Raw genomic sequence first — 17925 nt, forward strand, 5'->3', positions numbered from 1 at the left:
ATGCAGATAAGGTGGTTTTGCGTACTAAACCTGGTTTTCTTCCGAAAGTTGTTTCTAACAAAAATATTAACCAGGAGATAGTTGTGCCTTCTTTGTGTCCGAATCCAGTTTCAAAGAAGGAACGTTTGTTGCACAATTTGGATGTAGTTCGTGCTCTAAAGTTCTATTTAGAGGCTACAAAGGATTTCAGACAAACATCTTCCTTGTTTGTTGTTTATTCTGGTAAAAGGAGAGGTCAAAAAGCAACTTCTACCTCTCTCTCTTTTTGGCTTAAAAGCATCATCAGATTGGCTTATGAGACTGCCGGACGGCAGCCTCCTGAAAGAATCACAGCTCATTCCACTAGGGCTGTGGCTTCCACATGGGCCTTCAAGAACAAGGCTTCTGTTGATCAGATATGTAAGGCAGCGACTTGGTCTTCACTGCACACTTTTACCAAATTTTACAAATTTGATACTTTTGCTTCTTCTGAGGCTATTTTTGGGAGAAAGGTTTTGCAAGCCGTGGTGCCTTCCATCTAGGTGACCTGATTTGCTCCCTCCCATCATCCGTGTCCTAAAGCTTTGGTATTGGTTCCCACAAGTAAGGATGACGCCGTGGACCGGACACACCTATGTTGGAGAAAACAGAATTTATGTTTACCTGATAAATTACTTTCTCCAACGGTGTGTCCGGTCCACGGCCCGCCCTGGTTTTTTAATCAGGTCTGATGATTTATTTTCTCTAACTACAGTCACCACGGTATCATATGATTTCTCCTATGCAAATATTCCTCCTTTACGTCGGTCGAATGACTGGGGAAGGCGGAGCCTAGGAGGGATCATGTGACCAGCTTTGCTGGGCTCTTTGCCATTTCCTGTTGGGGAAGAGAATATCCCACAAGTAAGGATGACGCCGTGGACCGGACACACCGTTGGAGAAAGTAATTTATCAGGTAAACATAAATTCTGTTTTTTTAAATAGTTTGCTTTATTATCAAATATACTTTGTACTTTTGTGGCACGATAAAATGTACGGCGCAGGTTTCGGCGCAAGCGCGGAAACCTGCTTCTCCCTCGCACATCGGGGTATTACATATACTGCACCGTTAGATGCTAAACTGGCGTAAGTAGGACAAACTGACGATCTTCCGAAAAGTGTGCAAATACACATTTTAGTAGTCGCAAGTAACTTACGCCAGTATTTTGTCCACGTAAAGTCTCAATAAAGAGTAGTTTTATGCAAATTAGGCTAACACTCGTAAAAATGAACCGCAACTTCATCTAAAAATGCAACACGTAATTACGCTATTCAAAATTCATATATAAACCCATGTGCAGCCACCATTTTCTTCAGTGTGTTTGGATGGTTCGTCGAGCTACAGCACACTACAGTGGAGTGGAGGATTAGTCAGAGTAGAGAGAGAGGCGCAAACAGAGGAGTTAGTTAGGTCGCATTGTTGGTTGATTAAGCTGGTATACTTACACATATTTTTACATATTGCATACATACATATACAAAGACACCACACTTTTTTTTCTAACACCTCACACATTATATTTCAATTTTACAGTGAGATAGGCTGAGTGTTTGGTTGTGATTGTGTGTGATTGAACTGGGAGTGAGTGTGTGTAGTGTGAGGATGGCAGGGAGAGGTAGGGGGGAGGGGAGGGGAGTGGCAGGGAGAGGGGTATTGGAGAGGACAGGAGGAGCAGTTGGGACCCCGTCAGGGAGTAAGTGGAGTGGGGAGAGGGAGAGCTAGAAGGGATGATGGGAGGGGAGATGCCCGAGAGCCCCAGAGACAAGGCACATCTAGAAGAGGGACAGAGGGTGCACATGGGGACAGAAGGGAGGAGGAGGGAGAGGATAGGGAGGAACCCGCACTAGGGAAATCACAGGGAGCAAGCCAGGTGTCCATGGAGGATGAGAGGATGAGATGTCCAAACTTCTCATTCAATGAAAATGTTGCCCTAGTCCAGGCCATCATGGACAATTACAGTGCCCTCTTTGGGCAGGAGAAGGGCAAAGGCAGTGCCAAAAGGCGTAAAACAGCATGGTTGGCGGTAGAGGATGCCGTCAACAGTGTGGCCCCGCAGAGGAGGACTGTTGAGGGCCTTAAAAAGCGGTGGAATGACTGCAAGAGGCGGCTGAAAGAAAAGATGGGGCAGGAAGCTATGCACCAGAGGGGAACAGGCGGTGGTCCACCCTTGGATATAGAATATAACACCTGGCAGGAGATGATACGCAGGTCCCTGAGTATAACAGCAGTCCGTGGACTTCCAGGGGCTCGTGACTCAGGGGCTGCAACCATAGCACATCATGCTGGTGAGTAACATCCCACACACCAGTATTATATGTATTTGAGATATAACATCCTTTAATGTCACACATTCATGTACACAATGAGGAGCATGGTATTTGGCCTACTAACAAAAACCTCTACAATTATATTTGACATTAATGCTACTTAACACAATGCAATTCATGATATGAGGTGGAATAGTGCAATACTAACATGTCTCAGAGTAACACAGGCCACAAGCCACATGTAGAGTTTTCAGTAAATGGACACTATAGCCATCACAATACTTTTAGCTCAAGAAAGTAGGTTCTGTGCCTACATCAGGCTAAAGTAAATTGTGTGACCATAGTGTCACTTAAAAAACACATTTTTTTCCATCATTGACATGTACACATAACTATTATATGAAACACATACCTGTATACTGCACATATTAAAATCCCTCATATCACAAATCACAATGTGCACATGCATGTTATAGAGTTTGACATGAGAATCAGTATAGGCCCTAGCATGTATCAATGTACATTGTATGCCCACATGGATATATATCTGACTGTACTAATCCCTCTCATCATTTGACTCCTCCACAGAACCTCCTGTCACGAGGATACAAACAGGCATGCCGCCACCACCAGTCACAGGCATGCCGCCGCCACCACCACCACCAGTCACAGGCATGCTGCCACCACCACCAGTCTTTAGGCACCCACATGAACAGTATGCTCCCAGGCATGAGCAGAGTTGGATTGCTTCAGTTGAGGATCCGGGAGTGATGCCACCAACATTGCCATATGATCCCTGGCAAGATTCCTGGCCAGAGGAATATTCTTCTTTTGGTTTTGAGGGGGAGCCAAGATAGCCGCAAAGGGTCCATGTATTTACCCCCCCCAACACAATCTCAGGGCAGTCATGGCTTTTACCCACAGACTATGTCACAAGAAGTGCCAACTGGACAGGCTGAGTGGTCACACACTGGTCATCAGTGGAACTATCAATCCACCCTGAGAGCTCCACCATCCTCATCACTTGGGAGAGCTCCACTATCTGCAGATGGAAATATAGCTGAAAGTACTCAAGCACCAGCAGATGCAGCTGAACCTGTCCCAACAGAACCAGCAGCTGAACCTGTCCCAACAGAACCAGCAGCTGAACCTGTCCCAACAGAACCAGCAGATGCAGCTGAATTTGTCCCAACAGAACCAGCAGATGCAGCTGAACCTGTCCCAATAGAACCAGCAGATGCAGCTGAACCTGTCCCAGCAGATGCAGCAGAATCTGTCCCAACAGAACCAGCAGATGCAGCAGAACCTGTCCCAACAGAACCAGCAGATGCAGCAGAACCTGTCCCAACAGAACCAGCAGATGCAGCAGAACCTGTCCCAACAGAACCAGCAGATGCAGCTGAACCTGTCCCAACAGAACCAGCAGAAACTGCACCTCAAGCACCTAGAAGCCCTGCAGCTCAAGAGCCTGTGGATGCATTGTATTCTCTCCTGGGTGAGGAATACATTGCACTCCAGAAGAGGCTCATAACAAGCTCCGAGAGCAGACAAAGAGGCCAAGAGAGGTTCCATTGGAGCCAAGAGAGGTTCCATTGGAGCCAAGAGAGGTTCCATTGGAGCCAAGAGAGCTTTCATTGGAGCCAAGAGAGCTTTCATTGGAGCCAAGAGAGGTTCCATTGGAGCCAAGAGAGGTTCTTCAGGAGCCAAGAGCGGTTACACAAACGTAGCATAGAGCTGCAGAGGGACATGGCAGCATCATTAAGTGGAAGTGTTCAAAACCAGTCACAGATGATGCAAATTCTGTCTGATATGCAGATGGACAATAGATTGTGAGAACAAAATCAACTCTTGGGTGTGTTGGTTGAGCACTTTACACACCAGCTGGACACTGCCTCCAGCCTATCATCTGTGGCTAGCACACCAGCAGAAACATCAGAATCTTCTGAAACCAGGAGAACAAGGAAATCCACTACAGTCACCTCAGCTCCCTCATCATAAATCTTGTCCTCTGGTATTTACCATATAATTGTCATCCACGTCCATGTGAGGTGTGTTTTAGTACACTAATATTGTTAAAACAGATAATAAGACATGTGTGGAAATGGCCAAAAAAAGGTAATATTATCATGTTTATGACATATTCATGTTCTTTAAACCACATCACATAGTTGTGTATGAAGGGTACATACAGTAATATTCACTTATAAGATGTAAATCAAGGTTTCTCACATCCAATATAAATTGACACATGGGTATATATATATATATATATATATATAAATAATAATGTATTTACAGAAGGTGTGAACATAAGGTATGAACATAAGGTATGAACTTCCATTTTCATTCTTCATGATATTCAATAAATCATAGTGACCTAAACATAAATGAAACAAATGAGACATTTTCAGTAATTAGGGTGGTTAAGTGAAGGGTGGTGGGATGTAGTAGTTTCACTTACATGCAGTGGAAATCCGCAGTATGTAATTCTGCAAGACATGATATATACACATGCAATGGTTGGTGAGGTACAGTAAAACATCATAATACATGTGAATGTTACGTTTACTGTACTTATGAACAAGTAACTTACAGGTGAAGTATTCATGGATGACAAAGTCCCTTACTTCATTCCACCTCAGTGTCCCCCTGTCCACATCCTCAGGTACAGGAACCAGCTGCTGATTTTGGTCTGGTTCTATGTCCCCCAATATACGTGTGTCCACAGCAATGTTATGTAGAATACAACATGCATTGACAATGGAACACATTTTGTTGGGGTTATACTGTAAAGCTCCACCTGTCAAATCCAGACACCTGCATCTGGTTTTGAGTAGGCCAAAGCTCCTTTCTATCACATTTCTGGTCCGTATGTGGGCCTCCTGGTACCTGAGTTGTGGCTCTGTTAGGGGGTGTGCCAAGGTGGTTAACAGCCATGGTCTGCAGCTGTACCCTGCGTCAACTGTCATGTAACATATGTATTATGATTACTACAGGTTCATCATGTGCTTAAAGGGACATAACATGGATTTCATTTAAAAGAGATATTTTCCAAAAAAATTAAATTAGTGCATTGTAAGCAATCTACTTTTATGCCAGGATTATTGTAGACAAAGACCATCTGGCTATTCAAGGAGTAAAACCCTTTCCTGTTAATATAGAGGAATGGCTCCTCATGTGGGGCCATGATACGCATATGTGTGCAATCAATTGCCCCCATGACATTGGGAATACCCCCCATTCGATAGAAGCCTTGTTTAAGACTGTTCCATTCCTGGGGGGTACGGGGGAAATGAATGTATCGCTGTGTCTGGTTATCTAGAGCAGTCAAAACCTCCCCTAGGAGCCTGGAGAAGGTGGACTGCGCTAGGCCAGACACAAGGCCCTCTGTTGACTGGAATGAGCCAGATGCCAGGAAGTGTAGAACACACAACAACTTCTGCATACCAGTCAGAGCTCGGTTCCTATTCGCTTGAGGGTCAATATCATCCTTCAAGACCTCATATAGGTCAATGAGGTTTGCAGAAGTCAAGCGATACTTTTCCCTGACCTCCCCTTCTGTCATTCCAAACAGGGTGACCCTAACCCTGTGTATCCTTGGTGCCCTTGCTCTTCCCCTCTGCTGATACCGACGTCTTATAGGCCGTGCTGGCCTATGACCAGCTGCAGCAACAACAGCAGCAGGGGCAGCACCAGGAACAGGGACAGCAGCGTTAGGAGCAGGGACAGCAGCAGCAGGAGCAGGGACGGCTACAGCACCATGACCAGGGACCTCAGCAGCAACTATATCAGCAGCAGGTATATCCTCCACAGCAGCAGCAGCAGGTATATCTTCCACAACAGGGGCTTGTAGAGCTTCCAGCACCCCTTGTGCCCCAAGATGCTGTCTCTCTACGTATTGTAGGTAAAGCAGGGGAAACATGCTGGCTAATGAGGGTGTGCATTGCCAGGTGTTTTAAGGCTGCAGGTGAGAGGTTGTGCTGTTTGTGATTGGTTTGACACACTTGCAGGGGCAGGAACGTTGCTTTTCTAGTAAGTGCAAGGGTTGCTGCGCCTGCAATATGTGGCGAGATGAGAATGGAGTAGATTTTCTGAATCATGCGTGCGTAAGTCCATGCGCTGTATATTGGATACAAAATTGCTCGTCTGTTCTATGTTAGTCTATAGTTAAAAAAAAAATACGGGCGAAGGCTGAAATATACGCGCGTAACTTGTATGCTACGCCGTATATGTAATACCAAAATCGCGTAAAATCTGGCGTCGCCGGCTTTTGCGGGCGACGCATATGTAATGGAGGCCTAGGTATCCTTTGTTGATGAGCAAACTATGGTTGGGTGATAAGGGCTGAGGGGCGTGCTTGTGTGTGTAATTTCTTTGCCTGTGTATATATGTGTTTGTATTCTCTAAACGTGTGTGTGATCCCTCTACGTGTATCTACATGTGTGTGCGATCACAATCTGTGTGAATACTTTACGTGTGTGTGTGTAATTCTCTGTGTGTGTGTGCGATTACTCTATATGTGTGTATGTGATTTTGTGGGTTCTGTGTATTTACCGTTAACTTGCTCTTCTGCCTTTTTTGCCACTAGGAAGCCGAACTGGAGACCCAGCGACTACGCGGCTCAGAGATGGATGCCATGCTTGCTGAGAAGGAGAAGAAACTGGCTGAGAAAGAGGCTTATATAATTGAATTGCAAGTTTCGAGTGGGGCTAATCTGTACAAGGACAGGGGCAGTTTGGACACACAGGTAATGACATGTCTGTCCTTGAAGGGCTACTCTATACTCCTTATTGTAAAACCCTGAATGTTTAGCACTTCAGTGACTTGGAGACGTGCTGTAGTGTGAGCTCTATAGTGAACTGAGATGGCATCTGCTGGGAGGAAAACCAATAAGCTTCTTGTTTCTACCCCAGGTGACTCAGAGGGACGGCACTCACGAGGACCTTCAGCTTCTGATGAAGAATCTCACCAGGAAGGTGGAGGAGAGCGAGGAAAGGTGCAGCCTCCTGCAGGAGCAAGCTGACAGCCTGAAGAGCCTTTTACAGAAGGAGAGAAGCCATTTCCAGGAAAGAGAGGCTATGTATATGGAAAATGTGAGTGTGCTGTGCAAGCACGTGAGTGAAATAACAAATAGTTCAAACTTACTTCCCCTGCTGCATGCTATACAGTGATCACTAACAGCAGCATACAAGCTGATGCACTTCTGGCCTGACATTGTGGCAGTGTATGAGTGGGTGTGCCCTCTAAATATTGGCGCATTAATGGTGGCTTGTGGGTGTGTGACACGCTGTGGCAGGGTATGAGTGGTTGCACCACATTAGTATTGGCGCATTAATGACATGTGGGAGTGTGGCACACTGTGGCAGGGTATGATTGGGTGCACCATATTAGTATTGGCGCATTAATGATGACATGTGGGATATGGGTGTGTGGCACACTGTGGCAGGGTATGAGTGGGTGTGCCACATTCGTATTGGTGCATTAATGGTGACGTGTGGGATGTGGGTGTGTGGCACACTGATGCAGGGTATGAGTGGGTGTGCCACCTTAGTATTGGCGCATGCCCAGTACGTCACATGTACAGACGTTCAGAGAATGGAGGATATTGTAGTGGGCAATCTTGGTTAACTGCAGGGAGGGGAACAGCATAATGATTAATATTCAGCATCTCACAAACCTGTGCTCAGGCTGTTTGCTCTCACTTGTGAGGGATTTTTTCTTTCTTTCTAATGACACGGTGAGTCCACGGATCATCTCTAATTACTATTGGGAATATCACTCCTGGCCAGCAGGAGGAGGCAAAGAGCAGCACAGCAAAGATGTTAAATATAACCTCTCCCCTCCAACCCCAGTCATTCTCTTTGCTTATGTTAAAAGCAAGGAGGTGGTAAAGTGTAGGTGTCTGAAAGAAGATTCTTCAATAAAGATACTATTATTTTAGAGCAGAGCAAGATTGTCCTGCTTCTTCCTGGGGTTTAGCCGTAGCCCATGTCAGTCTCTTTAATAGAGCAGTGGTGGCTTTTAAGCAATTGGGAACTTGTGGGGTATAATCCTCACTGCGCCTCCCAAATAGTTGTTGCTGCCCTAACTTGAAAGCCTGAGTAGGATTACTCAGTCTTTTAATTTCTTTCATGTAATTAGCAAGAGTCCATGAGCTAGTGACGTATGGGATATATATTCCTACCAGGAGGGGCAAAGTTTCCCAAACCTCAAAATGCCTATAAATACACCCCTCACCACACCCACAATTCAGTTTTATAAACTTTGCCTCCTATGGAGGTGGTGAAGTAAGTTTGTGCTAGATTCTACGTTGATATGCGCTCCGCAGCAAGTTGGAGCCCGGTTTTCCTCTCAGCGTGCAGTGAATGTCAGAGGGATGTGAGGAGAGTATTGCCTATTTGAATGCAGTGATCTCCTTCTACGGGGTCTATTTCATAGGTTCTCTGTTATCGGTCGTAGAGATTCATCTCACCTCCCTTTTCAGATCGACGATATACTCTTATTTATATACCATTACCTCTGCTGATTTTCGTTTCAGTACTGGTTTGGCTTTCTACAAACATGTAGATGAGTGTCCTGGGGTAAGTAAATCTTATTTTCTGTGACACTCTAAGCTATGGTTGGGCACTTTATTTATAAAGTTCTAAATATATGTATTCAAACATTTATTTGCCTTGACTCAGAATGTTCAACATTCCTTATTTTCAGACAGTCAGTTTCATATTTGGGATAATGCATTTGAATCAATCATTTTTTCTTACCTTAAAAATTTGACTCTTTTTCCCTGTGGGCTGTTAGGCTCGCAGGGGCTGAAAATGCTTCATTTTATTGCGTCATTTTTGGCGCAGACTTTTTTGGCGCAAAAAATCTTTTCTGTTTCCGGCGTCATACGTGTCGCCGGAAGTTGCGTCATTTTTTGACGTCCTTTTGCGCCAAAAATGTCGGCGTTCCGGATGTGGCGTCATTTTTGGCGCCAAAAAGCATTTAGGCGCCAAACAATGTGGGCGTATTATAGACATGTGCACCGCTAAAAAATTCGGTTCGTTTTCGGTTCGGATCGATTCGGACTTTTCGAATTTCGTTTCGGATTTATTCGGATCCGAATAAATTCGTTTCGGATTTATTCGGATTCGGCTGAATTCGGTTCTATTCCGTTCCGATATTCGGTATGTTTTTAGTACACTAACACCCATTTAGTACACTAAGTCACTAACACCCATAAACTACCTATGAACCACTAAACCGAGGCCCCCCCACATCGCAAACCCTATAATAACATTATTTAACCCCTAATCTGCCGACCCGATATCGCCGCCGCCTACATTATAGCTATTAACCCCTAATCTGCTGTCCCTAACACCGCTGACCCCTACATTATAGTTATTAACCCCTAATCTGCCTCCCCCAACGTCGCCGCAATCTAACTACAAGTATTAACCCCTAATCTGCCGACCCGATATCGCCGCCGCCTACATTATAGCTATTAACCCCTAATCTGCTGTCCCTAACACCGCCGACCCCTACATTATAGTTATTAACCCCTAATCTGCCCCCCCAACGTCGCCGCAATCTAACTACAAGTATTAACCCCTAATCTGCCGACCCGATATCGCCGCCGCCTACATTATAGCTATTAACCCCTAATCTGCTGTCCCTAACACCGCCGACCCCTACATTATAGTTATTAACCCCTAATCTGCCTCCCCCCAACGTCGCCGCAATCTAACTACAAGTATTAACCCCTAATCTGCCGACCGCAAATCGCTGCCACTATAATAAATGTGTTAACCCCTAAACCGCCGCACTCCCACCTTGCAAACACTATAATAAATTTTATTAACCCCTAATCTGCCCTCCCTAACATCGCCGCCACCTACCTACAATTAACCCCTAATCTCCCGCCCCCAACGTCGCCGCTACTATAATAAGGTTATTAACCCCTAAACCTAAGTCTAACCCTAACACTAACACCCTCTAACTTAAATATAATTTAAATAAAACGAAATAAGTTTACTATAGTTAAATAAATGAATCCTATTTAAAACTAAAGACTTACCTGTAAAATAAACCCTAATATAGCTACAATATAACTAATAGTTACATTGTAGCTATTTTAGGATTTATTTTTATTTTACAGGCAACTTTGTATTTATTTTAACTAGGTACAATAGTTATTAAATAGTTAATAACTATTTAATAACTCCCTAGCTAAAATAAATACAAATTTACCTGTAAAATAAATCCTAACCTAAGTTACAATTACACCTAACACTACACTATCATTAAATTAACTAAATAAATGAATCATATTTAAAACAAAATACTTACCTGTAAAATAAACCCTAAGATAGCTGCAATATAACTAATAGTTACATTGTAGCTATTTTAGCATTTATATTTATTGTACAGGCAACTTTGTATTTATTTTAACTAGGTACAAAAGCTATTAAATAGTTATTGACTAATTAATAGCTACCTAGTTAAAATAATTACAAAATTACCTGTAAAATAAATCCTAACCTAAGTTACAATTAAACCTAACACTACACTGTCAATAAATAAATTAACTACAAGTACCTACAATTAAATACAATGAAATAAACTAAAGTACAAAACCCCCCCACTAAATTACAAAAAAAACCAAACACTAAATTACAAAAAATAAAAAAATATTACAAGAATTTTAAAATAATTACACCTAATCTAAGCCCCCTAATAAAATAACAAAGCCCCCCAAAATAAAAAAAATGCCCTACCCTATACTAAATTACAAAAGTTAACAGCTCTATTACCTTACCAGCCCTGAACAGGGCCCTTTGCGGGGCATGCCCCAAAGAAAACAGCTCTTTTGCCTGTAAAAAAAAAACACAATCCCCCCCCACATTACAACCCACCACCCACATACCCCTACTCTAACCCAAACCCCCCTTAAATAAACCTAACACTACCCCCCTGAAGATATCTCCCTACCTTGAGTCGTGTTCACCCAGCCGGGCCGAAGTCTTCATCCGATGGGGCAGAAGAGGACATCCAGACCGGCAGAAGTCTTCATCCAAGCGGGGCAAGAAGAGGTCTTCCATCCATCATACAAGTACCAAAATACAAACAAACACTAAATTACAAAAAATAATAAAATATTACAATAATTTTAAACTAATTACACCTAATCTAAGCCCCCTACTAGCTATTAATATAGCTTCAATATAACTAATAGTTACATTGTAGCTATTTTAGGATTTATATTTATTTTACAGGCAACTTTGTATTTATTTTAACTAGGTACAATAGCTATTAAATAGTTAATAACTATTTAATAACTACCTAGCTAAAATAAATACAAATTTACCTGTAAAATAAATCATAACCTAAGTTACAATTACACCTAACACTACACTATCATTAAATTAACTAAATAAATGAATCCTATATAAAACTAAAGACTTACCTGTAAAATAAACCCTAATATAGCTGCAATATAACTAATAGTTACATTGTAGCTATTTTAGCATTTATATTTATTGTACAGGCAACTTTGTATTTATTTTAACTAGGTTCAATAGCTATTAAATAGATATTGACTATTTAATAGCTACCTAGTTAAAATAATTACAAAATTACCTGTAAAATAAATCCTAACCTAAGTTACAATTAAACCTAACACTACACTATCATTAAATAAATTAACTACAAGTACCTACAATTAAATACAATTAAAAAAACTAAACTAAAGTACAAACCCCCCCCCCACTAAGTTACAAAAAATAAAAAAATATTACAAGAATTTTAAACTAATTACACCTAATCTAAGCCCCCTAATAAAATAACAAAGCCCCCCAAAATAAAAAAAAATGCCCTACCCTATACTAAATTACAAAAGTTAACAGCTCTATTACCTTACCAGCCCTGAACAGGGCCTTTTGCGGGGCATGCCCCAAAGAAAACAGCTCTTTTGCCTGTAAAAAAAAACACAATACCCCCCCCCCCACATTACAACCCACCACCCACATACCCCTACTCTAACCCAAACCCCCCTTAAATAAACCTAACACTACCCCCCTGAAGATCTCCCTACCTTGAGTCGTGTTCACCCAGCCGGGCCGAAGTCTTCATCCGATGGGGCAGAAGAGGACATCCAGACCGGCAGAAGTCTTCATCCAAGCGGGGCAAGAAGAGGTCTTCCATCCATCAGAAAAGTACAAAAAAACAAACAAACACTAAATTAGCAAGAATAATAAAATATTACAATAATTTTAAAATAATTACACCTAATCTAAGCCCCCTACTAGCTATTAATATAGCTACAATATAACTAATAGTTACATTGTAGCTATTTTAGGATTTATATTTATTTTACAGGCAACTTTGTATTTATTTTAACTAGGTACAATAGCTATTAAATAGTTAACTACCTAGCTAAAATAAATACAAATTTACCTGTAAAATAAACCCTAACCTAAGTTACAATTACACCTAACACTACACTGTCATTAAATTAACTAAATAAATTAATCCTATATAAAACTAAATACCTGTAAAATAAACCCTAATATAGCTACAATATAACTAATAGTTACATTGTAGCTATTTTAGCATTTATATTTATTTTACAGGCAACTTTGTATTTATTTTAACTAGGTACAATAGCTATTAAATAGATATTTACTGTTTAATAGCTACCTAGTTAAAATAATTACAAAATTACCTGTAAAATAAATCCTAACCTAAGTTACTATTAAACCTAACACTACACTATCATTAAATAAATTAACTACAAGTACCTACAATTAAATACAATGAAATAAACTAAACTAAAGTACAAAAAAACAAACACTAAATTACAAAAAATAAAAACAATTACAAGAATTTTAAACTAATTACACCTAATCTAAGCCCCCTAATAAAATAACAAAGCCCCCCAAAATAAAAAAATGCCCTACCCTATACTAAATTACAAAAGTAATCAGCTCTATTACCTTACCAGCCCTGAACAGGGCCTTTTGCGGGGCATGCCCCAAAGAAAACAGCTCTTTTGCCTGTAAAAAAAAACACAATACCCCCCCCACATTACAACCCACCACCCACATACCCCTACTCTAACCCAAACCCCCCTTAAATAAACCTAACACTACCCCCCTGAAGATCTCTCTCTACCGTGTCTTCACCCAGCGGGCCGAAGTCTTCATCCGATGGGGCAGAAGAGGACATCCAGACCGGCAGAAGTCTTCATCCAAGCGGGGCAAGAAGAGGTCTTCCATCCATCAGAAGTCTTGATCCAGGCGGCATCTTCTCTGTTCATCCATCCGGAGCGGAGCGGCAGCATCCTGAAGACATCCCACGCAGAGCATCCTCTTCTTTCTTGATCCGACGACTAGGTGACTGTACCTTTAAGTGACGTCATCCAAGATGGCGTCCCTTGAATTCCGATTGGCTGATAGGATTCTATCAGCCAATCGGAATTAAGGTAGGAAAAATCTGATTGGCTGATTCAATCAGCCAATCAGATTCAAGTTCAATCCGATTGGCTGATCCAATCAGCCAATCAGATTGAGCTCGCATTCTATTGGCTGATCGGAACAGCCAATAGAATGCGAGGTCAATCTGATTGGCTGATTCCATCAGCCAATCGGATTGAACTTGAATCTGATTGGCTGATTAAATCAGCCAATCAGATTTTTCCTACCTTAATTCCGATTGGCTGATAGAATCCTATCAGCCAATCGGAATTCAAGGGACGCCATCTTGGATGACGTCACTTAAAGGTACAGTCACCTAGTCGTCGGATCAAGAAAGAAGAGGATGCTCTGCGTGGGATGTCTTCAGGATGCTGCTGCTCCGCTCCGGATGGATGAACAGAGAAGATGCCGCCTGGATCAAGACTTCTGATGGATGGAAGACCTCTTCTTGCCCCGCTTGGATGAAGACTTCTGCCGGTCTGGATGTCCTCTTCTGCCCGATCGGATGAAGACTTCGGCCCGCTGGGTGAAGACACGGTAGAGAGATCTTCAGGGGGGTAGTGTTAGGTTTATTTAAGGGGGGTTTGGGTTAGAGTAGGGGTATGTGGGTGGTGGGTTGTAATGTGGGGGGGTATTGTGTTTTTTTTTTTGCAGGCAAAAGAGCTGTTTTCTTTGGGGCATGCCCCCGCAAAAGGCCCTGTTCAGGGCTGGTAAGGTAATAGAGCTGGTTACTTTTGTAATTTAGTATAGGGTAGGGCATTTTTTTATTTTGGGGGGCTTTGTTATTTTATTAGGGGGCTTAGATTAGGTGTAATTAGTTTAAAATTCTTGTAATTTTTTTTATTTTTTGTAATTTAGTGTTTGTTTTTTTTGTACTTTAGTTTAGTTTATTTCATTGTATTTAATTGTAGGTACTTGTAGTTAATTTATTTAATGATAGTGTAGTGTTAGGTTTAATAGTAACTTAGGTTAGGATTTATTTTACAGGTAATTTTGTAATTATTTTAACTAGGTAGCTATTAATTAGTCAATAACTATTTAATAGCTATTGTACCTAGTTAAAATAAATACAAAGTTGCCTGTAAAATAAATATAAATGCTAAAATAGCTACAATGTAACTATTAGTTATATTGTAGCTATATTAGGGTTTATTTTACAGGTAAGTATTTAGTTTTATATAGGATTAATTTATTTAGTTAATTTAATGACAGTGTAGTGTTAGGTGTAATTGTAACTTAGGTTAGGGTTTATTTTACAGGTAAATTTGTATTTATTTTAGCTAGGTAGTTATTAACTATTTAATAGCTATTGTACCTAGTTAAAATAAATACAAAGTTGCCTGTAAAATAAATATAAATCCTAAAATAGCTACAATGTAACTATTAGTTATATTGTAGCTATATTAATAGCTAGTAGGGGGCTTAGATTAGGTGTAATTAGTTTAAAATGGTTGTAATATTTTATTATTTTTGCTAATTTAGTGTTTGTTTGTTTTTTTGTACTTTTCTGATGGATGGAAGACCTCTTCTTGCCCCGCTTGGATGAAGACTTCTGCCGGTCTGGATGTCCTCTTCTGCCCCATCGGATGAAGACTTCGGCCCGGCTGGGTGAACACGACTCAAGGTAGGGAGATCTTCAGGGGGGTAGTGTTAGGTTTATTTAAGGGGGGTTTGGGTTAGAGTAGGGGTATGTGGGTGGTGGGTTGTAATGTGGGGGGGGGGGGGTTGTGTTTTTTTTTTTACAGGCAAGAGCTGTTTTCTTTGGGGCATGCCCCGCAAAGGGCCCTGTTCAGGGCTGGTAAGGTAATAGAGCTGTTAACTTTTGTAATTTAGTATAGGTTAGGGCATTTTTTTTATTTTGGGGGGCTTTGTTATTTTATTAGGGGGCTTAGATTAGGTGTAATTAGTTTAAAATTCTTGTAATATTTTTTTATTTTTTGTAATTTAGTGGGGGGGGTTTGTACTTTAGTTTAGTTTTTTTAATTGTATTTAATTGTAGGTACTTGTAGTTAATTTATTTAATGATAGTGTAGTGTTAGGTTTAATTGTAACTTAGGTTAGGATTTATTTTACAGGTAATTTTGTAATTATTTTAACTAGGTAGCTATTAAATAGTCAATATCTATTTAATAGCTATTGAACCTAGTTAAAATGAATACAAAGTTGCCTGTACAATAAATATAAATGCTAAAATAGCTACAATCTAACTATTAGTTATATTGCAGCTATATTAGGGTTTATTTTACAGGTAAGTCTTTAGTTTTATATAGGATTCATTTATTTAGTTAATTTAATGATAGTGTAGTGTTAGGTGTAATTGTAACTTAGGTTATGATTTATTTTACAGGTAAATTTGTATTTATTTTAGCTAGGTAGTTATTAAATAGTTATTAACTATTTAATAACTATTGTACCTAGTTAAAATAAATACAAAGTTGCCTGTAAAATACATATAAATCCTAAAATAGCTACAATGTAACTATTAGTTATATTGAAGCTATATTAATAGCTAGTAGGGGGCTTAGATTAGGTGTAATTAGTTTAAAATTATTGTAATATTTTATTATTTTTGGTAATTTAGTGTTTGTTTGTATTTTGGTACTTGTATGATGGATGGAAGACCTCTTCTTGCCCCGCTTGGATGAAGACTTCTGCCGGTCTGGATGTCCTCTTCTGCCCCATCGGATGAAGACTTCGGCCCGGCTGGGTGAACACGACTCAAGGTAGGGAGATCTTCAGGGGGGTAGTGTTAGGTTTATTTAAGGGGGGTTTGGGTTAGAGTAGGGGTATGTGGGTGGTGGGTTGTAATGTGGGGGGGGGATTGTGTTTTTTTTTTACAGGCAAAAGAGCTGTTTTCTTTGGGGCATGCCCCGCAAAGGGCCCTGTTCAGGGCTGGTAAGGTAATAGAGCTGTTAACTTTTGTAATTTAGTATAGGGTAGGGCATTTTTTTTTATTTTGGGGGGCTTTGTTATTTTATTAGGGGGCTTAGATTAGGTGTAATTAGTTTAAAATTCTTGTAATATTTTTTTATTTTTTTGTAATTTAGTGGTTTTTTATTTTTTGTAATTTAGTGGGGGTTTTTGTACTTTAGTTTATTTAATTGTAGATAATTGTAGGTACTTGTAGTTAATTTATTTAATGACAGTGTAGTGTTAGGTTTTATTGTAACTTAGGTTAGGATTTATTTTACAGGTAATTTTGTAATTATTTTAACTAGGTAGCTATTAATTAGTCAATAACTATTTAATAGCTATTGTACCTAGTTAAAATAAATACAAAGTTGCCTGTAAAATAAATATAAATGCTAAAATAGCTACAATGTAACTATTAGTTATATTGCAGCTATATTAGGGTTTATTTTACAGGTAAGTATTTAGTTTTAAATATGAGTCATTTATTTAATTAATTAAATGATAGTGTAGTGTTAGGTGTAATTGTAACTTAGGTTAGGATTTATTTTACAGGTAAATTTGTATTTATTTTAGCTAGGTAGTTATGAAATAGTTAATAACTATTTAATAACTATAGTACCTAGTTAAAATAAATACAAAGTTGCCTGTAAAATAAAAATAAATGCTAAAATAGCTACAATGTAACTATTAGTTATATTGCAGCTATCTTAGGGTTTATTTTACAGGTAAGTCTTTAGTTTTAAATAGGATTCATTTATTTAACTATAGTAAACTTATTTCGTTTTATTTAAATTATATTTAAGTTAGGGGGTGTTAGTGTTAGGGTTAGATTTAGGTTTAGGGGTTAATAACCTTATTATAGTAGCGGCGACGTTGGGGACGGGAGATTAGGGGTTAATAATTGTAGGTAGGTGGCGGCGATGTTAGGGAGGGCAGATTAGGGGTTAATAAAATGTATTATAGTGTTTGCGAGGCGGGAGTGCGGCGGTTTAGGGGTTAATACATTTATTATAGTGGCGGCGATTTGCGGTCGGCAGATTAGGGGTTAATACTTGTAGTTAGATTGTGGCGACGTTGGGGGGAGGCAGATTAGGGGTTAATAACTATAATGTAGGGGTCGGCGGTGTTAGGGACACCAGATTAGGGGTTAATAGTTATAATGTAGGCGGCGGCGATATCGGGTCGGCAGATTAGGGGTTAATACTTGTAGTTAGATTGCGGCGACGTTGGGGGGGGCAGATTAGGGGTTAATAACTATAATGTAGGGGTCGGC

At 40.3% G+C, this 17925-nt stretch overlaps 1 protein-coding gene across 9 annotated transcripts in view; it reads left to right on the plus strand.

Annotated features, from left to right (window-relative positions):
- Positions 1–17925, plus strand: part of LOC128666129 (golgin subfamily B member 1) — a 438305-nt gene that overhangs the window by 50699 nt on the left and 369681 nt on the right. For all 9 annotated transcript variants that reach the window (XM_053720543.1, XM_053720552.1, XM_053720548.1 and 6 more), the window contains exons 6-7: positions 6875–7033; positions 7200–7379. In XM_053720543.1, coding sequence (XP_053576518.1) covers positions 6875–7033; positions 7200–7379 — 339 coding nt within the window. The remainder of the gene's footprint in view (positions 1–6874; positions 7034–7199; positions 7380–17925) is intronic.

This window comes from Bombina bombina, chromosome 7 (genome assembly GCF_027579735.1).
Source record: "Bombina bombina isolate aBomBom1 chromosome 7, aBomBom1.pri, whole genome shotgun sequence".
Classification (NCBI taxonomy): Eukaryota; Metazoa; Chordata; class Amphibia; order Anura; family Bombinatoridae; genus Bombina; species Bombina bombina.